The 27,379-nt window shown below is 42.1% G+C and overlaps 2 protein-coding genes across 3 annotated transcripts in view; both read left to right on the top strand.

Moving 5' to 3' along the window:
• Positions 1-18,508: 18,508 nt before the first annotated feature.
• On the top strand, positions 18,509-23,311 carry LOC125022557 (glycylpeptide N-tetradecanoyltransferase 1-like). The gene is made up of 11 exons (XM_047609287.1): positions 18,509-18,770; positions 18,948-19,092; positions 19,693-19,811; positions 19,900-19,991; positions 20,564-20,680; positions 20,822-20,992; positions 21,110-21,218; positions 21,351-21,521; positions 21,645-21,812; positions 22,749-22,886; positions 23,063-23,311. The coding sequence occupies exons 1-11, from the start codon at positions 18,618-18,620 to the stop codon at positions 23,084-23,086; spliced, it is 1,407 nt and encodes a 468-aa protein (XP_047465243.1). The 5' UTR covers positions 18,509-18,617; the 3' UTR covers positions 23,087-23,311.
• A 1,241-nt stretch (positions 23,312-24,552) lies between these two features.
• LOC125022212 (supervillin-like) overlaps positions 24,553-27,379 on the top strand; it is a 54,303-nt gene continuing 51,476 nt past the window's right edge. The window contains exon 1 of one of the 2 annotated variants that reach the window (XM_047608648.1): positions 24,553-24,714. The gene's annotated coding sequence lies outside the window, so the exon portion shown is untranslated. Of the gene's footprint in view, positions 24,715-25,227; positions 26,578-27,379 lie in introns of those variants that run through there. The other variant, XM_047608649.1, reaches the window with a different exon arrangement.

The raw sequence follows: 27,379 nt of genomic DNA, 5'->3' as shown, positions 1-27,379 counted from the left end.
CATTCAATGTGACAATCCCTACTGGTCTGCCAGCGAGTCCACCAAGCATCGCTGGTCCCTCAGTGCCAGCGTTGGCTCAGCGTAAAGCTCCCTGAACACGCTGCCCAGCCCCGTGCATGTATGAAGGTCCAGTACCTGTTTGCATGTGTCTGCTCATCTGTATGCACAAGCGTGAGTTCATGCCACCAGATCCTGTTTTCCTGTGATTTTCTTTCCATTTGCATCCGTGGAAGCGTGACTCCAGGTTTTTGTGACACCGAGATGCAGATAATGACACGGTGCCCGGGCCTCTCCCCTCTTTTCCGTCGAGGGGAATGACTTTGTGACTCGCCCCAGCCTGTCAGTCCATCATTTCACCCCGAGGGCAGCAACTCGCGCTTCCCGTGAAAATCAGATCTTAACGATGTGGCTGACGTTTTGCTTCCAGCAGAGGCAGCTCCTGCCAAATCTTTAAGGGTGACTCGTTCAAAGAGTGAATTAAATGGAGATTAACTGGACGCCGCGACATTGTGTTGACCCTTTGTTGGCCTTCGTATTGGCCTGCTGACCACCAACCAGAGGGGGTTTGTCCTTTATCAAGTCCTGTTCAGACTTTGCATTAACTCCAGATCTGGGCTCAGGTGGCCATTTTTAGGTATGTGTGTTCACACCTGGCATTAACATGATCCAGATCCACATCTGATCTCAATTTCACTGTATGTAATTGAACCCCCATCGCCATCAGTAGACGCCTCTAATGGATCTCTACTGCTGTTTCACAACCAATAACATCGCTGTTTTTTATGTGTGTGCATCATGACTTTGGCTTCACAAGTCAAGTTATTATTTATTGATCTCCAACCTGACGTTACATAGACCTGCGGAAAACTCTGACAAGAACTCCAAGCCTGGAAGTCTCCATACGCACCATGATCTCTGGTGATAAAGGTAAATAAAGACATTGGCGATCGGGAAAATACTTCTCATAGATGAATTATTAACCTCACGCTGAGGCGTTGTTCAATGACAAAATCACACTCGTGTACTCATTAAATACTTTCATCTGTTAATTATATTTTAGAATTTATTATTGTTCTATTTTCATTCATTATTTAGTTAGCTACAAATCTACAAGGCTCTCATTACTACTGAACCATCACCAATCCGGTTTTCTTTCTTTTTTAGGGGCTCATTTATAATAGAAGTTATGAGTTTTTGTTCTGAACGAATGAGATAAAATGTTAGTTCTTTAATGTAACTCAGGACTTCGCATGTGAGAAAAACCTCCTCAAAATGTGGTCAGAGATCAGATCTCTTAAATGTGTCCTGGGGGAGTTCACACCAATCTTTTATGTGGCTGCACAGATGCAAGCACTGAAACCCCCCTGTGTTACGGTTGCTAGGTTAAGATGCAACTTCAAACCGGTGCAACTTCACCTGCTACTTAGACTTAGACGGACTTTAATGATCCACGAGGTGAAATGACTTGGTCAGAGTGTCTTAGCTGCACATGAAAGTAACACTCTTAATATCCACAAGTAAAAAGAAAGTAAGATTAAAATAAGATTAGGTTAAAATAAGATGAGGTTAAAATAAAGTAAAAAAATAAGTATCATCTAGTAAAGTAAAATAAACAGTAATACAGTAAAAAAAAAAAAAAGTAATACAGAATTAACATATGAACAAATGTACAAAAGTTGTTGTCAAAACAGTGTCCAAGGTGATCCGCTTGTTTGGCCAGTTGCATAGCAACAGTGGCACAGATCGTGTCGCATGATGTGTCCTTGTCTGCTGACGGAGGGATGTAAACTCCCCTTGTACAGTTGTCATAGGGAAAAGTGAAATAAACTATTAGTTTTGTAGCAGCCTGTGAAAGTTTGGGCTTTTTAACATGGGGGTCTATGGGGGATTTGCTCCTTTTTGGAGCCTCTAGTGGCCACTCAATGAACTGCAGCTTGTTGCACTTGCACATGGGCTTCATCGCTCAGACCTGGAGGTTGACACTTGGCCTCTATCAGCCTGTAGAGTCCTGAAGCTGAGCTCAGACCTACTGTGGTACATGTGCACCCAGGTCTCTAAAGAACTTCTCATGACACCCTCCCTGTGGGTCCCAAGAGGCGCCACAGTCCATCCATTCTGCTGCCAAAGAAACTGTAAGGTCAGGAAATCCAGCAGCACTTGTAGAAAATGGAATTTTATCAGACTGACGCATTTCGGTTCCTGACAAGCTCCCTCCCCACAGGAGGTTTAGCCACTGCATTTCGATCCCGACCCATTGTGTTGTGCAGGAATGTCCTGATTTCCACCTGTCTGGCTGCTGACAGGTGACGATAGCACTCTAGTGCAAGCCTGAGTCAAACCCATTTAAATGTTGCAGAGTCGGCTCTTTAAGAACAACCGCTTTATTTTGAGAGTCAGTGACAGCGGTTTGCAAACATTTAGACCACCAGTGCTGCATGCAACAAAGCTTTACGCTGATTTGACCATCACCAGGGTGGAATGTGCATCCAATCTAGAACCAATGACCACCAACAAGTCAGAATATTTTGTACCATTTCATTAAATTTAAAATTCAGCTGCACATGTAAAACTCAGATAATGTCAAATAAAGTCAGTCTCCCCAGAAGATGCACCCTTTGGAGTTTTAACCACCCAACAGCACCCTCTGCTGTCAGCTTTACAAATTACACCTAATGCTCTGAAAGGAGTTTTATTATTGACAATCCTCTGACCCTAGTGATACTCACACCGTTGGTAAATTATTAACAAACCTGGGTCCAACACTATGACACATTATCTGGTGATACATTACTAATAATACTGATTAACCATACGTGCAAACAGGAAATACTCAAGACCTCGAATGACCACGGGATTCTGGTTCCAGTGAATCCTCAGCTCGCTGCGTTACCTTCCTGCTTCGGCCAGAACTTCATTTTCTAAGTACAGAAAATAGAATGAATTATAATTAGTTTATTTTACACTTAATTTATCCTGTGAACAAACTGATATTCTAAAAAGTTTGACGCCTGTAATGCAGACAGAGCGTAATTGCTGTTTTCTTTGTAAAAATAGGTAAAATGTAGTAGGTCAACCACAGTTCTTGAGTTAAATTAAAATAAAAAGAGAAAGTAAACTCTGAAATGCAATTTCCAGCAGAAATATGCAACTTGAAATGTGTAACGCACACATTTTATTTTATCATAGGGTTTATAAACAGTGAAACGGAGGAGGACGGGTCAACGGGAAGATGATAGAGGGTCACAATTCAAAGAGAGCAAAACCAAGCATTGATTGTTTTGTGTTGTTGTTCCGTTGTCTTCGCTCTGACCACACTCTCTTCCTGTGTTTGTCTCTGTCAGCGGGGGCTACAGCTTGAAAGGCTCTTTCTTTGTCTTTGTAGATGTTTTTTTTCTCTTATTTATGTCTTGAATCTGGTCCAATAAAGAAACCAGAGCTGCTGTCTCCTGTCTGATTTCTCTCTCTGTCCATCTCTGTGTTCCACAGACGTCAGAATGACATTTCTAAGCTCTGGGTGTGGAGTCGAGGGGACGTTTTTTTGTTGTTGTTTTTTTGTTTTTTAAGCGGGACTCTCCATCTCAATACGCACTATTCAGACACATTGACTTCTGGTTTACAAATGGTTAGAGAGAAGACTCACTCACTCACTCACTCACTCACTCACTCACATTCAGCCACAAACCTTTTCCCACCTCCACAGTAGTAAGTCTTGTGAAAGTGTTGAGACACAAATGGAGCATAAAAGCAAGTTAAGATGTGAGTGCTGGTGACGTTTACACTGAAAGAGAAGCAAGTGTGTGTGCAAACAAACTCAGAGTTCACTTCAGGCCCTAACACTAGAAAAGAAATGCTAAAGAAAGGCAGCTGATCTGGTACAGTTTCTTGTATGTTGCACCTCGATCAGGCATAACAGGCTAGAATCGGTATCGGATCGATACTAGGTTGGTGAGATCGATTCTTTTGTTGCAGTTTCTCTCCTCGTCTGTGCACGTCGAGAGTTTCTCCATCCAAACCTGTAGCAAAAGAAAGGTGGATATGGACAGAGTTTGATACTCAGATCCTGGTATCACAGCAGCATCGCACAGCTGAGGTGGGACAGCTTATTGGAAGAGAAAACATGGGATGCAGACTCACTTCTTTAGTAGGAAATGAATGAGCCAATATTTCCGTCTTTCAGCGAGATTGCGTTAAAAAAGTAAAATGGGAATTATTTAATTATTATACTTGTTTTATATTGTAGTTAGTTAATAAAAACTGGTTTATTTGCCTAAAATATTTGTTCTGTGTTTTACCATGACCACAATCAGATAATTAAAGGCAAAATTACTGAATAATTATTGTTATAATGATCATGACATTTCAAGTATCGGTATTGGTATCCGTAATATTATCCCTATATTTACTTGGTATCGGATCGATGCCTAAATTTCCAGTATCGCCCACCCATGTTGTGCAGGTCTCCCTTGTGGTGACTCATCAGGGAATGGGTATGGGTCCTCTAAAGGTTTTGAATATTGTTGGTGGGAGTCTTTGAGGGGAGGGGCCTCTGTGGATCAGTTTGGGATCTAGTGAATTCAGAGGCCAGGTCAACACCTTGTGCTTCTATTCATGTTGTTCTGAGTTGTTTATAAAGCATTTTTTGAGTGTCTGTGTCAGACGCATCCTGCTGACATCAATTAGTGTCATTGCTATGGGGTGGGGGTGTCTGGTCTGGTCTAGGTGGGGGCTTCAGCAGAACACTGAATTGTCACAAGATGGTTAAAGTTGTGCCACAAACATAGAAATGTCTGCAATCACAGATGTCAGGGAATATTCTTGACACAAAAGAAAAGTGGGAGTTGGAGATGAATGTCATAACTGAAGAGGAGACATGGGAACATGTGTGTGAAGAGGGATCAGAGTAACTAATAAACCACTGTGGAGGAAATTAAAGCTGGAAATTAAAAATGAGGTATTTCAGGACTCTGTTCTTGGTGGCAACATTTACGCTGCAGGAATTGTAACACTGGAGACAAAACATTTGGGACTAAAATTAAAATCATATTGGGAAGGGATTCATACTGAACTTTTTGCCATTTTGAATATTCATTTACCATTAGATCCACTGTACTATGGTCTGGGAGCAATTCTAGATGGAAGTATAAATGGGAGAAAGGTACATTTGCTGAACATCCTTCAGTTAGAGGCAAGAAAAATGATAACTTTGTTCTGGCTTAAACCCAACCTTACATCAATGGAAAGAAAGATTAATCACAGTATATGTGATGGAAAGAATAACAGCAAAACTAAAATCTGATTTATTCTCAACACAATGGTCACCTGTAATAGTATATTATAAAATATCTGTGTGACATTGTCCAGAACTGACCTTTAAAGTGAAACTGGTTAAATCAACACTTGTGACATCTGACATGGAAAAGAAGCTGCAAGTTCCAAGGCAGTTATTATTTTTATGTGGATAAATGTGAATAATAATAAAAAATAAAAAAATACAGTCAATGTTATTTACTTCTCCTGTCATAAGTCATAGTGACTTAGTGTCTCATCATATTCTAAGAGATTTTAGAGACTCGCAGGCCAACGTTGCCAATCGTTGCCTCTCTTTTATTTAATTCTCTCCCGTCTCTCGTCTAATCACTCTTCTTTTTACTCACCCAGCTCATCCATCCGTTTTGCCCTCTGTCATGACGATTTGTTGTAAAACTCTGAAATATAATAAATAAAGTTCTGCTGAAAGATCGTTATCCCTGCGCTGGTATTTAAATTGAATTAGAAAAGTCGACGTAACCGCAGATTTCGCGTTGATAGGATTTCAGTGAATCTTCAGTAAATTTTTTTTTTGTTATTTTCTTTTTCTAAAACACTGAACATGGTAATAATGGGAGAAAAAAAAAACAGGAGGTATGACCAAGTGTTGCATCTTCTGTCATGATGCTTAGTGATGAAACAGGGATGAAATAGTCCCAAACGGAGTCAAAACTGTTTCCTGAACTTTAAGTTGGAGAGTTATCCGTCTGACCTGGAGTCGGCTGCTGTCAGAGTCGTCTCCCTTCAAGCCTTTAAGCTTTGGCTAAAGCTGGTGCTAGCTGATGTGGCTGATTTAACCGGGTTACCAAATTAATCCGCAGATGTTGGTGTCAAACAAAATGCATTCATGAAGTTCTTTTCCCAAACAGGCTCGCGGGGACGGATTATAAATGCAGGTAAGAGGAGGAGACAAAGCAGCGAGAGCACGCGGTGGTTTTAGTTTGTGATGTTGCATCAAGCTGCGGTTTTCACATTCTCTCCAGCAATCAGCGGGGGGACAAGTAACACGGGAAAACAACCAGTAAATACTCGTGCATTTGAAAAGCCGCGGCGCCGCCGTCGCCGCTGTGGCAGGTATCCGCAGTATGGAGTTTCACTTAAAGCGCAAAATTAGTTTGGCTGAGAGAATAATAGACGTGAGTGATGAGTTTTTGGAAACTCACAAACCAGCGTGGCAAACATCCAAGAGAGGATTTGTTTTCCCCTGGGAGTGTAATCGAGTGGGACAGGAAGTTAGTTGCTTGAATAGACGGCGTTCAGCACATACATGCTGCTGGATTAGTCCCCAGATGGCAAATGGGTTCACAGCAGAGAAGCTGTTGAGGAAAAGGAAAAAAAAAAAAGGTCAACTGGAGTTCGTTACCATGAAAACAGCAAATTCTTACACCGAAGAACGCAATTAGACAATTAGTCATCGGGCATCTCTTGTAGTAAATGTATTTCATGTAGGCGGCTGTAAAGATCCTGTGTAGGACTGATCCTCATCCATCCATCTACCAGTAGTGATCTGAGGAGGGAAAACCACTGATACCACAGGGGATGTGCTAAAACAAGACTGATCCACGGCTTCAGACTCACAATTTACCGGACCTTAAGGGTCTGATGCTGAGGGCAGAGGTCCTGTAATGTGGTATTCCGTGAGGCATCGAGAGAGAGTCTAGATTCAAGAGTGGAAAGTTCTTTGAGCAGCCAAGTTACTGGACCCATTGTGTTTCTAGGAATAACTACACAAAGCAGATAATGTTTGTCAGCACAAATACTTTATTCTCATAACTTGATGCCTTTAGACCTCCTCAAAAATAAACGGGAGATAAATGAACCAGTCACGGACGACGCTTGGCACAAAATAATACCCCATTTGTCTTAGACATGTTGTTATTCAGTACAAAGTTATTCCCTGTCTGCATTGCTCTAAAGCATGGTTCTACAGCAGGGGTCCCCTAGGGGGCGGTGGGGGTACTGCAGGGGAGGTGCAACATTTTTGGTTGTTTAGACATTTTTATATATATTTTCTTTTTAATTTTCCAACACAAATTAAAATTTCTGCAAATACACATTAACATGAATCCAACTTATTTCACTAAAGGGAAAAAATGACGTCATCTTGAAAATTAGCACGATATTAAAACAAAAATAAAAACGATAAAAGAGTAAAACAGCAGCTAGGCAATAAAAGATGAAGAATAAAAGAATAAAAAGGATGAAAGTCAAACTTTCTAAGATCAAAGCTGGCATAGACCCCACTTCAGATCAACATGGACGCGATTCAGCCTCTCTCTTACACATGGTCCGGAAAGGTATCGACGATACCAGCCAGAATTTTACTCAGTATCAGTCAGAAAGGAAATCGTTGGTATCGAACATCACTAATAATAAATGACTCGCAGTCATTGTATTTGGAGGCACATTCCCAAATAGCTAATGCATTTCAGTAGGTCCGTAGCTTGTTAGCTTAGCACAACATAGGAACTGTATTTGGCTTTGAATGCAGGCCAAACACTTACATCAGCCCTAACCCTTTAATCTGTATCTGAAGATTTAACGGTTTGCCTCGTGATGGGTGGATTTTACGGTTCCCACAATGTGATTCAAACAGTTACACTCACTGCAGTAGTTTCATCACTTTTCTCAAAGAGCGGTAGTCCGCAATAGAAGAGAAAGTCATTATATATTACCAGGCGTTGGGGATGAATGGCATCCATCCAGCAAACAAACTTAAGGTTGAAGAGAGAACAAGAGTTCAGTGTGAATGCAAACCCACAACTTTATAGACAAACACCTGCTGTACATGTATCCCTGTCTGTCACTTTAAGAGTAGCAACGGCTGCTAAAGCGCAAACTCATATTCCGTCCCGTTGTTTTGTGGTAATAGATGAAGAGAGTGAATGAGGCAGAAAGAAAAGGTGAGAGTGGAAGACGCCCGTGATTGTAGGTGTAATAGAATTTATTGCAAAGTCAGTGTTTTGATCTCCCACAACAGCCAATTTGGCCGATAGTTAACCACCGTGTCCTCGAGGAATCTGGCTGCTTCATGCACTAAATATAAGATTTTACAGAAATGACAAGTTGCCAATAACTCTGACGACCAGCTTTAATATTCAAATATTCCCCAACAAAAGGGGGAAAGCAGAGCACGAGACAAACGCAAGTATTGTTGTGGCGTCCAATTATCAAGGCCAGCAACACGGCCAAGTAACAAACAAGGCCCCGTGATTGCACGACTGAAGAGGGAGGATCCTCTAATCAGGACAAAACCAAGCTTTTCATTTTCTGAGTTGTTGGCAACATCAAAGTAGTGTCCCGGACGTTTTGATGAAAAGATGTTGATTAGGACCCAAAAGCTGAGGCTTCACTAATTCTGCTGACAGGGAAGAGAGAGGTGCTGCCGTCCTCAATTTAACCAGAGAATTTGACCCTGCAAGGAGAGGTTTTATGTTTAATTCTGGACAGGTTTCAACTGTCTGGGAATTATTATTTTTTTTTTTTACTGATGTCAAAAATAAGAAAAGGCACACAAGGTACATTATTTATCAATTTAAGTCCGTCAAAATCAGTTTTTATTTTATTTTTATTTTCTTAGTTTCGCCGTCAGTCTTGTGTGGGACATGCGGACTCAGCCTCAGGCTAGACACATTTCCGGGGTGGGAAGTCTATCAAGATGAGTGATGAGTGAAGTGTGTGGAAGGAAGCGCAAAAGAGACACAGACACGGACACTGATACTGGATGATTCTGCAAAATAAATAAATAAATAAATAAAATTATAAGGCCAGTAACTAGTGTTACTCCAATAATCTCAATAAGAGCCCATTCTGTTATGGGGTCGTACAGACTAGTTAGACCCCGTGTCCTCATATGGGGACATTAGAATTTTAGTAACTTCTTATTCTGCTTCATTTAAACTTGTTGTCCTCGTATGTGGACGCTTCACTCTGTCATTTAGTGGCAGCAAAGGGTCAATTCACTTATTGGTGTAAAAGTATGATAGTGGACATTTAAGGACAAAAGTACAAAACCTCATGAAATTCTACATCGATAACTTGTTTGTTTACGCTTATTAACTTCTGTAGTTTGATATTACCCTCAAGTAACGAGCTACAACGTCGCTAATTAGCGAGTACTCATTTGAGGACGTTGGGATTTCATTGTTTGCGACCCTGTTTTTGCACAGCAGTGTTCAGGAATTTAAATAAGTAGTTTTATATTTGTTATACACTGGTGACTTTATTGTATTATACAGCAAAATAATCCCTGTGTCCACATATGAGGGCTTTTTTTTTTTTTTTTTTTTTTACAAAAACGAATTATTCTCGTTCAAAGATGATGTTTAGTGGTTGTACTTCTTAGGCCCTACTGATCTCAAATACTTTGGAGAAATTAAAAATGCAACATGGTGACGTGATCACATGACAATAACAACATGGACGCCCCCTAGAAGACAGGTTAGGAGTCCAGTGCAGGGGTGAGCGATACTGGGAATTTTGGTATCAATCCGATACCAAGTGAATACAGGGCTAGTATCGCTGATATCGATACCAATACTTTTTTAATTGAAATATCATGATCATTATAACAATTTTTTGCCTTTAATTATTTGATTATGGTTGTGATAAAACACAGGACAAATATTTTAGACAAATAAACCTGTTTCTATTAACTAATTACAATGTGAAACAAGTTAACAGTATAAAAATCTAATAATTCCCAATTCACTTTTTTTCACTCAGAGACAGAAATGTTGACTAATTCATTTTCCACCTAAGAAGTGGGTCTGTATCCCACACAGTTATACTGACAAAAGTATTGATCTCACCACACTAGTATCGATACAATACATATTCTAGACTTGGTATCAATGCTATCGATATTTAGATTGATATCTCCACCGCTTGTCCAGAAAGAGGCTTCACATCAACTGTCTGATAAAGTTATTAAAGCTTTAGCTTAAGAGAAATACCTGCTACACTGTCCCATCTAACTATTAAATGCTACTGATGGTGCTGAGTTGCTGCATGTTTTTATACAGGCTATACACATCTGCAGCTCACAGTATGTAGCACATGAACTGTTTGTTATAGGCCGACTGGTCAGTATACGACTTCCCCTTCAGTCTCATTTTGCAGGTCAGTTAGCTGAGTTATGAGGCTCTTTTGTTAGCTGTATTTCTTCTTATTGACCTCTTTTAAGGGCCCCAAGTCATCCCTTGAGTTGTTTGTTAATTACTTCTGTGCCTTGGGTACAATGAAAATAATTCTTTTCTAAAAGTAAACCCGTGCCTGTTTGTCCTTGACTGCCAGGTCCCTGACATCAACACACATCTTATCCGTTTAATCACTTATTTCAGCATTCACCTAAACAGGTAAGTTGGAATTTCTAATCAGGATAACTTCATTCTTCTGTGAAAATGTAGCCAGTGTCCTCCAGTCACCTTCCACATTACCATAATCTGACCTTGTGCCATGTCTCATTATTCTAAGAACAAGCTTTAAGGATAATAGGGGGCATCGTGGTTGAAAATCAGTTTCGAGCGTTAGCTTCATGCTGCATGATGGCACTGAATGAAAATTCAATGAGCAGTAGTGTTTGTACAATAATATTTATTCTCTATGTGACGACAATGTCTCCGAACACTGTTGTTTGTTACCAAGAGAATCTCTAAAGTTTCCTCTTTTCAAAACTACAAAATGTTCTTTCCTCTGAAGGACGGTCGATGGGAGTATCAGTCTTTAGTTGGAGATACAGTTTATAACAACACTGGAGGTTCCCACTGGAAAACAATGCTAAACATAACTGACACTTAATCTGGTATTTACTTCTTCTTCCTTCGTCCTTTCTTTCTTTTAGGTGGGCCTTGTTTTAAGACTAGTGTTGCAGTACTTCTTGAGGGTCTCAGCCTTCTTCTAAAATGCAACTTTTAGCTTTTAGTTCAAGACTCGAACATCCTGTCTAACCCAGAAAAGAAAACTTGTTAAGTCCAGTTCAAAAAATTATTTAAAAAAAAAAAAAATACCTCACTGAAAAAAATGTCAGGGTTATTTTTTTCAATTACTGAATTTAATTTAGAAATAATTCCTTACTTTGTCTTTCTTTTTTTCTTTTTTCTTTCTGAAATGACATATTTATAATGACTTGTCAGGTCAAAGCAGTTTTGATGAGTATGATTACGTAATTTGTGCAAGAAGCGAAATTTGTTTCGTTGGGCTGGTTGGAAAACAACAACAGCAGAATTTAGTGCATTTATGGAAAAGCAAACTTAATTTCAAAAAAACACTGGTCATGTTGTTTTGTTGTAATTTTTTTTCTCTAGTTTGAAATGTCTTGGTCTCAGTTGTCGCAGTCCTGACTACAACACTATCCTCAGATATGTATTGCAACTTTTCCACGATGGTTCTTCTGTTTGCGTCTCCAAACAGGTAATGTGCAGACTATACCCCACTGAAAAGAAACTAAACCAGATGTTTAAAGTTAAAAATGCACCGGGTAAATAAAGCTGTATTGCAGATACATATTTTAGCCTCACGACTTTATGCAAAAATGAAACCTGCAAAAACTTCACCACAGGACGTGCAGGAAACTCTTGGGAGTCAAGTTGAATGTGTTGATGATTACAAAGAGATTTCTCAATATTGACCTACAGATGAAACTAAACCGTGCTGGTGAATTAACCCCCGTAACCACAGATGGCAAATGTGATGGCAGTGGAGAAAGCTGCTGAGCAAAATGGTCAAATGATGAAAAATATAATGTTGATACAGTCACATGAACACGAGAACAGATGACAACCATTAGACACATTAGTAAACAGTTGGATCTTTGCAGTAAGCAGTGTTAATGTCGTTAACTAAGAGTTTGATGAAAATCTGCGACTAAGACGTTGATGAGCTGAAACTAATATTTGATGATTTAAACTATGAGGAGACTAGAATGTTGTTTGATTATGGGACATTCAAAATACATGATCTCTTCACACGGTCTGACTGTCATCGTTGGTAGCCGAGCAAAACTATTAAAATCCTGTGGCAACTAATTAGGTGGAAGAATCATCACTCTGATATTTTTGCAGCCCCCATCACTGTCTTTAAGCTAACTATGAAGTTACATTACCTACATGAAGTTATTGCTTCCTGATGTTTTACACATATTTAAATAGTAGAGTGGATAATGGCTTAGCATTTAACTTATATTGTCCATAAATGTTGTTCCTGGAATGAATCCTTCTTGTTTATGAGTCAAATTAATACAGTAAACCATCCATGCTGCAAGCCTGAAATGTACTGTTAAAGATTTTACCTCATTATGTTTGTACTATAATTACCACAACTATAATTATGAGTATTGTCCTCTTGGGAATATGTGTTCAAGCATCGTACTGCTTCTGAACATCTGTGTTTATTGAACTTTAATTTGAAATTTCAGAAAACAAATCCTCTATTTTGTCGACATTAATGTTGTTAGTCGGGGGCGTCACTAGGTTTTAAGGGCAGGGGAGGCTTAGCCCCCGGGAGATGCACAGGATGTAAGCGAACGTAGCGTGTGAGCACAACATTTCACAAACAGCTAACAAAGACTAGGAATTCATTTAATATTATTATTATTGTTGTTTCAATCAATTAACTGAAATGTTTCATATTTCAGGTTAATATTGAGTTCCATAAAAAGTCCAAGACTGTCTGCATCACATATGACTCTATCCTGGGAAATCCTAGACCAAAGGTCTTCAACAGGGGGTTCACGCCCCCTAGGGGGTCCGCAGAGGTACTGCAAGAGGGTTGCAAAATCTTTGGTTGATTAAACATTTTTTTAACATTTTTATTTTAGTACGATAGTATTTAGCTACGTTTGAAGTTATGTTATGTATATAAAATTGACAGATAGCTAAATGCTATAGCTAAACACATATCTAAATATTTTGCCTATTTGGCCTATTGTGTAAAGGAGGCTTAGATTTAAATAGAAAAAATAATATTTGAATCTGAATAGCTTAATATTGAAGGCAAAATGTGAATAACAATGTATATTTATAAACAGACTAGTTTAATATAGAACACATATAGTAGGTGGGGGGTCCATACTTAATCTCTCCATCAGTTTTTGGGTCCCTGGATTGAAAACCATTGAAGACCCCTGGTTAGATTCACCTTTCTCTCACTCCCTGTGCTCCTCATCATTTTTAGTTGCATTTTTGACTTCATGTAATCATTAAAAGTTCACAAAAATGCAAAGACTTTCACCAAAACTATGAAGGATAAAAATGACTAAAATGTGACTAAGACTAAACTAAAGCTACAGAAAAAGAGAAAAAAAAGTTGTGTTTTTTTTGTGCTCGGAACGTACGAATCAAATATTCTCCGCTGATCAAAGAGAGGAGAACTTCACCTGTGAACTGTGGCTGTGGAACGGCTTAGGGCGTAGTCGCAGGCTTAGTCAACGATTCCGCTATGAATCTGCATCATATCAAACAGCGCTTCAGATGATGTGAGGCCACGTGGACAAAAGCTGAACCAGAAGTGAACCCATCGGCAGGATAATGATCCCGTAAGCTCACCGGCTCAGAAGTAGAGGTTAGCGGTGGTGGAACGGCCTGGTCAAAGCCCAGATATGAACTCTATTGAAATGTCGTGGAGGGATTTGAACTTGGAAGTGGATGCATCTTGCTGCGGATTATGCAAAAGTACCTGCAAGAAGTTATTTCAGCTTCAAGGGCCAATCCAAGCTTCTTCATCTAGATGTTTTTTTCACTGAGTAAATGATTGAAGGAGGATGAAATCACTGCTTTTCCAAAATCATAAATAAATAATAGTCATATATTTGTGCTTGTTTGTTTCCCATGGGTGGATCTATATCCCTTTAGAACGACACTGAAGGAAGCAAACACAATAAAAGTGACAGTTCGTGATCCGGCCCAGTGATTATAAAAGCCCAACGCATTAAGATGAAGCAGATGTTTAACGGCACAATCTGTGTACGTCTCAAGAAAATGTTGGGAGTTGTTCTCGACGTCTTTGTCTGACAGTCACGGCTGTCGGGGAGAATCGAGCCGAGATAAAGAAATGCAGGAGTAGTGGGGGAGAGAATGAGACAGAAATCTGAGACGGAGACAGTGAGTCAGTGAAACTGAAAGACAAGAGTCAGCAAAGAGAGAGAGAGACGCCGAGATCGTTGCTCATTCATCCAGTCCCACAAAACAACAGAGCTTCAGAGAACAAGACAGATGAGGGGGAGACGTGGAAGAAGAAGAAGAAGAAGAAGAAGAGGCAGAGTGAGGAGGATCTTGTTCTGCAGAGAGATCACAGAAACACGGATCTATTTACAGACTAGTAATGGTTCTGACTGAGTGTGTATCCTTGTGTGTGTGTGTGTGTGTGTGCACACACCAGCAATACACACCCACCTCCCTTCACACACATAACAAACACGCCGTTCCCTGGTTTATCCTCACATTCCCTGAGCAGAAACCAACAACCTGCCACTGCAGTTTCCTGCTGAAACCGGGGCTGTAGGTGTTTTTGCGCCATCTAGAGGTGACACCCATAAATAAATAAATTTTAACAAAAGAAAAGGGAAGCAACGAAAAAGAGAGGGGGGTTAAACATACCTACTGTACACCAATCAGGCATAACATTGTGACCTAGATAACAATACATGAATCAATATAAAAAAATATATATAAAAATATAAACAAGTGTAAGTGAACATGTTTTCCGAGTTGTTGCTCTATAATAACACTGAATATGAGGTATTGCACAGTGGGAAATTATTGCACATAGTGAGTCCAGAGTCCAATAAAAATATAAAGAAATATGAACAAGTATATGAAAAGAAAGTGAACTTGAGTTATTGCACAATGTCAGTAAAAATATGGGTTGTTGCACAAGAAGGAATTTATCCAATTGGACACGGACATGGGTCTTCTGAGGGTGTCTTTTGGTGTCTGGCTGCACAGTGTTGTTAGTGGGGGGGCAGGGGGGGCTTTGAGGGGAGGGGGGCCTCTGTGGATCATCCTACAGTTACTTGATCAGTTTAGTGAATTTGCAAAGTCAGGTCAACATCTTGAGCTGTTCTTCGTGTTTTTTCTTGAGCTGTTTCTCCTAAAGCGTTTGTGTGTGTGTGTCTGTGTCAGGCTGCATCGTGCTGTCATTGTGTGTCATAGCTATGGGGAGGGGGGGCTGGTCTGGTCTAGGTGGGTGCTACATGCCTAAGGAACATCCCCATGAGTGAATACCAGGCCCAAAAGTTTCCCTGCAGAACGTTGAATTGTCACAAGAGGGTTTAAATGTTTTTCGCTTCTCCTGTCAGTGGTCATAATGTTGTGGCTGATCGATGTGTATGGTCGTGCACTTTTAAGGACGTATGAGCCGAAACAACAAAAAATAAATAAATAATTAGGGCGCGACCAACTCTAAACAAAAGTAGCTGCTAGATATCGAGCTGTGCTTCCTGCCGTCCTGCCTCCAGGGACTTGTGGCTGTTTTGGTCACCCTGCCTGCAAACCGACTCTCAGCGCTTCCTGTACTCGTCTGTAGAACGTGTGGTGTGTTGTATTGCGTCAAAGTACCTGAACCTCCTGGGGTGCACGCTCCTCCTGAGCGGTGTCACCAAATAAGCGGTTGTTTATGAGTTCAGCACTGACTCCGCCCTGAAGGGTGGCAGGTGTTAGCAGCATCCTTCTCCTGCTGGCATTTAGCTCTGAGTGGCAGGATAATAACACGGAAGCATGAAGCCAAAATTGCTCCAGGCTGGACTTTCAAAATAATAATAATCTAAAAAAAAAAAAAAAAAACATTAAAAAAAAAAAAAAGGGTCACATCTATTTTGTTCTGGGATCAAAGCAGAGTGGATCATTTATAGCACAAGGTTACGCCACATGAATTGAGCTCATGAGGATGCTCGCCAGACAAATCCCAGCAGCAGGCAGCCGGCTCCACGGGGGGGGGTGACGCTAAACCCTCCGAAGGGTGCGTGTGCAATGCAAGAGGCGTCGCAATTATGATTCACAAATGTGGTAAGAACGATCAGCGGCAAAGTCTGGACGTTACATGAATGTATCACTGAATTAAAAATGATAATATGTATTCACTGCAGACATTACAAAGGAGAAAGCTGCTTGCTTTCATGCGACCGTTTGATCTTTTATTTATTTGTTACTATACATATCAAATGCGACAATGAAAGAGAACATAAATATAAGGTTTGAAGACTTTAAATGGCTTTCCCTTGCTCTGGCAAAAATGATTAAAGTACCTCACTCCCATTCATTCCTGGAGTGTTCTGACTCCGTGATTTGATCATGAATTTAAATTGAGAGTTAATAATTCAAAACTTTGTCATTGTGTGGCTTTGGGTTATATGGGTTGAGGAGGAGGGGCCTCTGTGGGTCATCCCGCTGGTTTTAATGTTGTGGCTGATTGGTGTATAGAGTAAGGTAGGTGCACTGAATCAAAATTTGCAGTAAAAGAATCCTGTGCTGTTTATTAGCTGCATTATCGTGCTGGGGAGAAAGTCACTTAAGAGAGAATACCTTCATTTTTATGCACCCGTTATCCATAACATTATGACCACTGACAGGTGAGGTGAATATAACGCCGACTATCTCGTTACCGTGGCACCAGTGAGTGGGTGGAATACATTAGGCAGCAAGAAAACAGTTTGTCCTTAAAGTTGTTGTATTAAAAGCTGGAAAAGTGGGCAAGTGGGAGGATTTGATCAGCTTTAACAAGCGCTAAAACTGTATCTATAAAACTGCAGCTCTCGCAGGGTGTTTCCAGTCTGCAGTAGTTAGTACTTTGCAGAAGTGGTCCGGCAGATGATCTATTGTAGCCGAAACGAGTCAGTATAATAAAGGCGTCGTACAAGTGAAGTACAAGTGCTGCTTGAGTCTTGACCTTTCTACAATTCTTTCTCCTCCTCCATGCATCCCTTGGTATTAGGTGAAGTTGCACCAGAAATAAAACTGGGCCATAGACCTAAGGAACAAGTTGGCCTGGAACTGAGGGTTAGGGTTAGGTTGTATGTTTAGGATTAGATTAGCTTGTATGTTTGACACATACAACCTAACCTAAGTTATGTTTCAGACCATATATACTATCACTGACAGCAGTGGCACCAAAGCAAACCATTTCAGGAATGGTTTAAGACGGTGGATCCTGAAGAGGAGGGTACGCCGACTGAGGGGTGAGGAGCTATCGCAAAGGGGGTGGTTAAATGAGGCCTGCTTGAGCACTGCTAGCATACCACGGAGAGGTCTGTGAGAGCTAAACGTACAGCAGAGGACGAACCTCTTCATCAGCTGAAAAACACAACTTCCAAAGCAAAGAAAAGAAAATATGACCAAGGATGTACAACGGTGGCTAACGAGGAGAGACCACGGTGTGTCTGAAACTATACCACTTGGAGACAGCACACCCAGCTGATTGTTTCAGAAAAAAAAAAACACAGAATCGCTTCATAAAAGCTGCATCTTTGTCATTAACTCACCTCATGTAACGATGCTTATGGAGTAAAAACACAACACAACAGAGGAATTAATCCTTTCCCTCCGCTATCGATGTGGTTTCAAGGATGACTGATGAGCAAAAGTATGAAGCATCTATCTACGTCTAAAAAATGGAGGCCTTGCAGAAATGGTTTCAGACAACAATTTAGCCAGCAATGGCCTCCAAATTCCCCAGATCTCAAAAGAGATGAGAGTCTGAGGCATCGAGGCCCATTCTCGAAATTTGCAAGCCTCTGCTGGTGATGTCTGGGTACCAGATACCACAGCACAACTTCAGACGTCTAGAGGAGTCCAGGCCTGGATTTGGTCAGGGTATTTTGGGGGTCAAAAGGGAGAACCTGCACGATAAATGGGTCTGAGGCCCAATATTGACAGATGATTTCATTTTTGTGGCATCCTCAAACATTTGGCAACACATTTTTATGGTAATATTATGATATATAAGGTTAAAATGGACGGCTGCATAACACGTGAACAGCAAGCAGTTACACACGACACCTGGATCAAGCTGCTGCAAGTTCTAATCTGCCAGAGGGCTCAATTCAGAAATTCAGCTTCTGTCTGACATATGAAGACCCGTGAGAAGTTGTGTTTAATTGCTGCTATTGTTCTCAGTTATCTGTGAGCTGGGTGTGAGCTGGGCTGGGTGGCTGAGGCGAGGCGGCCACTCTCCTCCCCTCGCTGCAGGACGAGATAAGAGCAACCGCACAAGTGTCAGAAAACACCCCGGTTCAGCTCCGAAGAGTCACGCTCATTTACTGACTCAAAGTAATTGGAAGCAACATCCGTGCTCTCTGCTTGGAGTGAACTGGAAGTTGAATGTGCGAGGACACGCGGCGGGAACGCCAGAGTACGAACATGTCTTCTAGTGATAAGAAGCCGACAGACGCAGAGACTCTTAAAAAGAGCAAGAAGAAGCAGAAGAAGGAAGACGCCTGGAGACCGGAGGGACCCAGAGACCCATTTGCTTTGGTTTGTATCTTAGTGTGAGCACTTCTGCTTTTTGATTTTGCTGCACTTGTGTTTGTGCAGTTCAAGCAGATGTGTGTTGCTGTGGTACGCTAACCCTACGGAAAGGTAACTCTAACTTTCCGTAGCATGCTAATGTGTCCTTTCCCTGTCTTGTTCTGCAAAAAAAAAAAAAAAAAGCTGGATTCTTTGCCAGAGAAGAAGCAGCAGGAAATCCAGAAAGCCCTTCACCTCTTCTCTTTGAGCTCAGACCTACCCAAGACCCTGCAACAGGCCAAGAAACACACCTACCGCTTCTGGGACACTCAGCCTGTCCCCAAACTGGGTATAAAACTATTCTTCTTTCAGAAATACTCTGTGTCGTACTCGGGGTTCGGTACAAGTTTGACTGCCAACTTAAAGCAGAAGACTTTACCCCTCTCATATCTGGTTTTCAATATGCATCCCCGGGCTATTTAAAGAGTCTGTGTTGGACACTGGATCAAGAAGGAGCCTTAGGGTGGACGACACCTAAAGACTCAACAAACATATTTATGAAGTTGGCTGAGTGCAGAGCGAGTGCAGCTGGGAAAATCTGTATGCAGCCACGGAGAGCGGAGGACTTTGTCTAAACTCCTCTCCGTCACTTATAATGTCTCCCACCCTCCGCACAGTGTCTCGGTTAGCCGGAGGAGCCCGCTCAGCCAGAGACTAAGGATGATTAAACGCTCCACTGAACGCCACGGGAGGTCCTTCCTTCCTTCCCGTGGCCGTCCAGTTATTCAATTCCTCCTCGTTCTGCTCGATTTTACTACTACCACCCTCTTAAGCAACTGTGACGAAGCAGTTTCCCTGCGGGCATTAATGCAATTTTTCAGATTCTTAAAATATTATGAATCAAACACCTCATTTGGTCCAGAAATCTTTTTCTCTTTTCCGTCCTCAGGTGACAGCGTTACGACTCACGGGCCGATAGCAGCAGCTGAAGCCAGTGTCCGGGAGGAGCCCTACTCCCTGCCTCCAGGTTTCTCCTGGGATACTCTGGACTTGAGCAGCCCCGCAGTGGTGAGCGATCAGCCAAGTTGGATTGTCTCTAGGCGTATGGAAGTCCATTCTTAGCTTTTGAAGGCTGTGTGCTTCTCTGCCGTTTCAGCTGAGAGAGCTCTGCAGCCTCCTGAATGAGAACTACATGGACGAAGACGACAACACCATCAGATGTGAATTCTATCCAGAGTATCTGCAGTGGTAAACGACAAGAAGATGCATTTTTTTCCCAATTGTTTTGTTCCAATTGTTGAATCTTTTATTCATCTGGTGGAGAAGTGCACGCTCTGCTTCAGTCCTCTTTAATATTTACAGATTGATGGCTGGAAGCTGTTCGGTGTAATCGCCGTGCATTGCTTTTAGCTGTCGCGTTACACTGAATTAGGACACCATAATATTCCTCGCTCAACCATCCACTCTGACCCAAGACGTACCGTATCGGTAACAAGCCAGCTCCTCTAATCTCTTTACTGATGCCTTTTTTTTCCTCATAAATCTCCTTAAATGGTATCGCCACCTTCAGGGACACTCGCATCAAAACATAATACCATTTACTTTGAAATGAAGAATTAATATTATATTTCCAAAGACTGGCACGGGTTTGGCCCTGAGGGTTTAGGAAAGGTTCTTTATCCATTCTGCCTAGTCGTGCTCTGATAACTTTTTTTTTTTTGGTTGTTTTTTGGGGAAATGTGATTAATCAGAATTTATTGAACGACGTCCATATTTATTCAGAGTCGCTCTGCATACAGTGTCATTTGTCTCCTCTTAAGGGCTCTACAGCCTCCTGACTGGCTGGCCCAGTGGCACTGCGGCGTGAGGGTAGACACCAATAAGAAGTTAGTCGGCTTCATTGCTGCCGTTCCTGCAGATGTTCGAATATACGAGACGTGAGTGGCTCATAAATATATGCAAAGATATGTGTGCAGTCATTGCAATCAGGGCAATCAGATGTTAGTATTCATGACGCGAGGCCGGTGCAATTTTCGAGCTAATATCTGAAGGATGAGACTCAAAATATTTATGTGCAGGGAGAAGCGGGTGGCGCAGGTCAAATTCCTGTGTGTTCATAAGAAGCTGCGCCTCAAGCGGATGACTCCGGTTCTGATCCGAGAGCTCACCAGACGGGTCAACCAGCAGGGCCTGTGGCAGGCCGTCTACACGGCCGACACAGTCCTGCCCTCACCGCTGAGCTCCTCCAGGTTGTAGCTCCGCTTCATGCACCATTATCATACTCAGAGTATAATAACCTTGCACAACTGTTGGTGTCATGAAACATCTTTGCTGTGCGTGCCAAATAAACAAACGAATCCCATTAGATACTGGCATCGCCCTCTGAATCCCCGAAAGCTGATGGAGGTCAACTACCCAGGTCTGAGGCCAAACATGAATCTGCAGAGAGCGCGCAAGTTCAACCGTTTGCCTGAGGTTAGTCTGTGCTGCCATCTAGAGACGCAACCTTCGCAGAGCATACAGCAGGATGCTGGACTGAATAGAAATTAGAAAATGTTCAAAGAGAAACTGAGTGAAAACATCCTGAAATTGTTTCTTTCCCCAAAGGAGACAAAGACGCGAGGCCTGCGCTCCATGACAAAAGCAGATGTTCAGAGGATACACTCACTGCTCCAGACAAACCTCTGCAAGTTTCAGTTTAGCCCCGTCTTGTCCCTGCAAGACGTCGAGCACTGGCTGCTGCCAAGAGAGAACGTGATTGACACCTACGTGGTGGAGGTCAGACCTGGCAGTAACTTTCCTCTCAGTTCCTCCGAAGAGAGGGAAAACTCTGTTTTGTTAAAAATTGAAGCAGATATTGTAGTGAAATATTGATGCGCCTCCTGTCCTCCCAACACGCAGGGTGATGATGGGGGGCTGACGGACGTGGTGAGTTTCTACAGCGTCTCGTCCAGAGTGCTGAATCATCCCGTCCACGCCGGCGTCAGAGCAGCTCATCTCTTCTACGTTGCCTCGACTGCCACGGAGCTGGCGGACCTGGTGGAGGATGCACTGGTTCTGGCCAAGTCTGTGAGTGCTGCAACTGTGCACAGGAATGTTTCAAGATGTGACACTCTGGGGGCCGCAGGCAAAGGCAGCTTGGAGCCCCCCTCCACTAAAAAAAACTTCAATGCTTCATGTTAGCTTTTCACGATGCTCAATTTGTGTGTGCAGCAGGGGTTTTCTTCCGATACAATATCGATATTTAATGTCTTAATATAGATTTCAAAAGAAAAAGTCGTGTTTTGACCCGATTGTGGACGACTTCCACACCTCCACTACCACTTTTTCTTTTTCTGTACAAGTGCATCAAATTGGAAATGGAAATGTGTATTTTAAGCTGCATTTAAAATCTCTCAGTAAACTATGTAGAATATTGCAATATATCGCAATATCATAATATCGCGATAATGTATCATATCGTGACTCAGGTATCGTGATACGTATCATATCGTGAAGTTGCCAATACAACAGCTGCAAACACTGTGAGTCTCTAAAATAACTACAGGTACGGCAGGAAATTAATAAATAAATAAATGATATCTTCACATGTGCTTTTTGATGCACACTCCAACAGTGCTGTTCATGGTTCTGAAACAACAGCAGATAAAGAGCCACTGTTTTGTAACAGTAGCTGACGAAATTAAGTTTTTGCCAGATGTGAGCACAACCTACTCGTAGCTGCCGTCTTGTGAAGTGAACGGGGCCGTAGGTTAACGAGTGGTTATTAATAAATAACTTCTTCAGTGCAGTCATATGTAATTTAATGTAATAAAACATAACAACGTTCACATAACGAAGCTGAAAAACCTGTGACTGAGTTTGGAATACTGTACGTTACGCTGTCCAGTGTTCGTCATAGATCTGAACATGAATAGGAGGATTCACATAAACTGTATTAACTGTATAAATTACATTTTTGTGCACATGACGGCAACACAAACGTTCTGTTCTTCTCACTAACAGAAAGGTTTTGATGTCTTCTCTGCTCTCGACGTGATGGACAACACGAGCTTCGTGGAGAAGCTCAAGTTCAGCATCGGCGACAGGACCGTTCACTACTACTTGTACAACTGGATGTGTCCGAAAATGAGGCCAGACAAGGTACACGGTGCAGTAAACGTCCCCACCTCCTCTGACAACAGTGTCTGAAACCTGGAGCTGCTAAAATACGCTGTCTGATCTTGATTCGTGACACTGAATACAGATTTCGGTTCCAGTGGGCCTGCTTGTGGCTGCCAGTCATCGGTAATTTAAATTAATTGGAGCGTGTTTTACAGGTGAGCGTGATGCTGCCCAACTGAGATGAAGATGAAAGCATCAGAGTGACTGACAGGAAACAGCATCAACGCTAATGAAGACGGACTGAAAAATAATGAACCGACAACACACAAGCAAGAAGAGAATAAAGATGAAATTGAGTTTGTAAATTAATTCGTTGTTCATGTAATATAATAACAGAACTGAGTTTGTGCTTGTTTGTGCACTAAAAAAAATCAAATATATTTTTATTCTTTGTTTTAAAATCATGCAACAGCGACAGATTGTTACAAGCAGGGCTACTGCTACACACATTTGACAGCAGGCTACAAAAACAATAGTTTACATGCAGTGCCGAAACATGAGCAGTAGGGGGCGCTGCAACATAAAATGAATGCAAGTCTTTGGAGGGCGAACAAACAGCTGTGAACTGCAGAAACAGAAGATTCCCAGTTTGCAACATATTGATGTTGAAGGAAATCAACGACCTAAGCAGCAACCTCTTCCAGGCCGTTGCTGAGTCCTCAAACTTAAAGCCTAAATTTAGATGGGAAACAACACAGAGGAAGAAAGTGGCATAAAAAAAGTTAAGGCTCAAGTAAAAGTAAAAATTGGGGAAAGTAAGAATCATACTGTGTGTGCAAAACAAAAATGCAGTTCAGCATCTGACCTGTAAATAGCAAAAAGTGCAGAATTAACCTGATAAAAGGGAACAAGCTAAAACTACTGTATTAAGAAAGTAGATATTTTAAGATAATAGTATGTATGACACTCCTATGTGGATCGGTAAAAGCAGTGTGGACCCACACTCATATAATATGTATATAAATAGATTCATAACATCCATAAAAAACATAAATAAACACACATATATACATTTACCCTGAAATTACACATCCAAAAAAGTATTTAGAAAAACTGATGAAGCTAGTGAAACATCTTCTCTAAACTGAACAAGTCCAGGTGCCTTTTTGCCAGACATACAACCTGAAATTGCACCTACGTGTAGGTATCTACACAATATAATGCAATATAGATAGGTATGTGTACATTTAGGTGCAATTTTGGGATATATATATGTGTGTTCATAAAATAAGATAAGATATTCCTTTAGTTATGACACAGTAGGAAATGCTCTGCTTTTTGATGCACACTCACACAAAACCCAGCTGATACAACAGCTGATAAAGATCAATTGTTTTGTGGCAGCAGCTGTTTGCACAATATTCCGCTGCATTTGTTGTTGCGCTGCCACTGAGTAGCAGGAAATCGTGTGCGTAAAACTTCTGGTATGGAACTGTTTTTATTGTAAAGGTTAATGTGCACGTATAAAACGAGGCGTAAAGTTTCTACTGTTACTACTACCTCTTCAAAAAAACAACAACAGCAGCGACGGTTGTAGTTTTACAATCAGAGTGAGTCCGTTTACTGGAGGCGCATGAACGCAGCAAGCGCGTTGCGTCTCGACCAATCAGAAGCGAGATTTCTCTGAAGTTTGAACAGAGCCTGGAGGAGGACAAGCTGCAGTCAGTCAGTCAGTCAGACAGACAGACAGACAGTCAGTCAGACAGTCAGTCAGCACCCGGACGGGACTGAGCCGCATCTCCGCTCGGCTCCGCTGGAGGAGGAAGATGACACTTTAAAAAAAAACCCGGACTGTTTTCTGAAGACGGCAAGTGTTGGTTACTTCATTTTACTTTCTTGTCGTGTGGTTCACGTTGCCGGTTGAAGGGGAACTGCGGAGTCGCGAGCGTTAATGCAATGCAGCAAAACTTTCCGAAAACATCTGCGGTTTCTTCGTTTTTCGTCGTGTTATGCGTTTTACTGACGCCGCGGAGCTCCGTGAAGTGATCGCAGGCTGCGTTTCGGTTCAGCGTGAGTCGGTGTTCGCATGTTTTTTTTTTGTGCAGTAGTAAACTGTGTCGCAGGGGGAACCTACCTCCTGCCCTCTCCTGCGCCGCTGCCGCGGCAGCTTCTGCCGCCGCTTCTGCCGCTTCCGCGTGCTTCCTGTCGAAGGGCTTTTGAAGTCATCTGATTGCAGTTTAAGGAAATAAATCTTCTCCGCCGGTCGTCAGCGTCGTTTTGTGTACGAAATGTTGCATGCGAGGATGGATTGTGTGTGAGAGACGCTGCCATGCACATGCGCACACGCACACACGCGCACGCACACACACTGTAGCTGTCACTGCGTTAGTCTGCGCTTCAAACAAATAAATAAATGACAGTCAGTCCTGTATTAAATCTCATTTCTAACCGTCCTTAATTGAACACAGGCGTTTCTGTTGTGTAGCCCAACCCCACTGACTGCAATCGGAATAACAGAAACACACGTCAGTTGCAACACAATGCACCAAACTGAAAGCACGCTGAACCTGCACCTCTCTGTTATTTTAAACTAATACTAAACGCCGAAACTATTCGCTTTAACTTGTGCACCGGCCGGACTGGTAACAGCTCTCTTTATGTAACACCACTGCAAAAGCCTGTTGCACCTCAAAACTCCTTCACTCCCTACTGAACCTTTACACAACTCTATCCTTTCCTTTTGTGTTAAGACATCTGGATTCACCCTTTTTTCTTTCTTTTTCTTTTTTTTTTTTTGAACCCAATGTCTTACTTTGGGCTTGGCAAACACTGACTTGTTGAGTTGTTCCCCCCAGCGCCCTGAGCAGTCCCTCTGCAAACAGTGACAGAAAGGAGCGAGCATTTCTGCGAAACCACCTGTGAAAACAAAGTGCGAGAAGGCTGAGAAGGCTGAAATGCCTCCGTGGCCCCCGCTGTCGGGCTGCTGCGCGTTTTTTTTTTTTTTTTTATTTGTCCCGCCCCGGCCGCGGTCCTGCAGATGGGTTAATTTGGCGCAGGCTCAATTGAAATCTGAGTTTATCTTGTGCGAAAGTACCGTGACTGTGCAAATAACTGCAGGCTGCTCGGGTAGCGTTGTGTACGTTTTGGGGTGGAGGGTTCTCGCCGGAACGCGGTGACGCACTCCTCGCGAGGCTCGCAAACCAGGTTGGGAAAGGAGAGACGGGATCATTTCCATAGTTATGTGCAAAAAAAAAAAAAAAAACACAAAAAAAACGCCCACTCATGTCTAAAAAATGCGCTCTTTAAGTTTCTGCTATCTGTCATTTCAAGAACTGCTGCTCCTTTCTTTGAAATGATGAATAGACGCATTGACGCTCCGTATCCAAGGGCTATGGTATTTGAGGCTTGCCAGACTGTAATTTTCCCGCTGTGAGGCGTCTCGATGGGCCTGTGTCACAACAGGCTTCCCGGGGCCTTCTGTAACCAAGCCGCTGTTGAGCAAGACAGAAAGCGACTGATAAGAGTATTTGTGTGTGTGTGTCAGGACCTGAGCAGGACGGTACGCGTTGAAGCTGCAGGGGAACAGCAGCGTTGTTGCATTGTCGAAGAAGCGCCCGAGCCGAGGGAGTGTCACCTGCGTAATCCCGCGGCTCTTTGCCTGCCGTGTCTTTGTCACCGCGTGAAGACCCCAAACAAAGAGAGGCAGGCGCTTTGCTGTTGTCACGTAGAGGTGAGCGTGTTGTGTGGTTTCCGCCGGTGTTAGCGTTCACCTGAACGCCTCGTGTCTCTGTTGGGGCGGTGTTGCGTGGCCCCTGCAGGGATCTTGTTACTCCACATTGCTGAGAAAAAGGCTTTAGGAGGATGGAGGAGTGTGCCATGGATGAGGGCCTCTCCCCCCCCCCCTTCACAGACGTGTCTGTGCAAATATCAACTTGCTGTTCTTTTTTTTTGTTGTTGTTGTCATTGTCATGAATGATCTGTAATACTCCAACTCAGCAGTAAGTTCCAGAATTGCAAAGAACGACGTTCTCACAGACGTCGGCTCTGAATCACAGGCTCTGATGTGACCACGCATCGGTCATTGGAGCTTGAATGATTTACTGTATTACTTGGTAATTTGGACTTCCAGGATTCATTCCAGGAACTATATTTAGAGATAGTTTCAGTTTTTTTTTTAAATGCTAATCCCCTTTTATGTATCATATATGTGTCAATAAAAAGTCAGAAGGAAATAACTTCACGTAGGACAAAACAGCAACTTTTAAAGGTCTTTGATTTTGTAGTTCACTTACTGACTTTGGTGGAAAAAATTTAACAGGTGGTTTGGACTTTTACGTTAAGTTGGTGCAGAAGCCACAGCGCAGGGGCCTACATGGACCATAGCTAGGGTTGGGCGTTGGCAAGGACTTCGTGATTCACTGAACAAATTGGGTCGAAAAATAATATTAATCCAAAGTATCCATTTCCAGTTTCTTGCAAAGTATTGCAAAAAGTGGATCAAGTTTCTTGCCGCTTAAATGTCAGAACATAGT

Source organism: Mugil cephalus, chromosome 16, assembly GCF_022458985.1.
Source record: "Mugil cephalus isolate CIBA_MC_2020 chromosome 16, CIBA_Mcephalus_1.1, whole genome shotgun sequence".
Classification (NCBI taxonomy): domain Eukaryota; kingdom Metazoa; phylum Chordata; class Actinopteri; order Mugiliformes; family Mugilidae; genus Mugil; species Mugil cephalus.
Note: the sequence above shows the minus strand (reverse complement) of the source record. Positions and strands in the feature narration are given on the sequence as shown.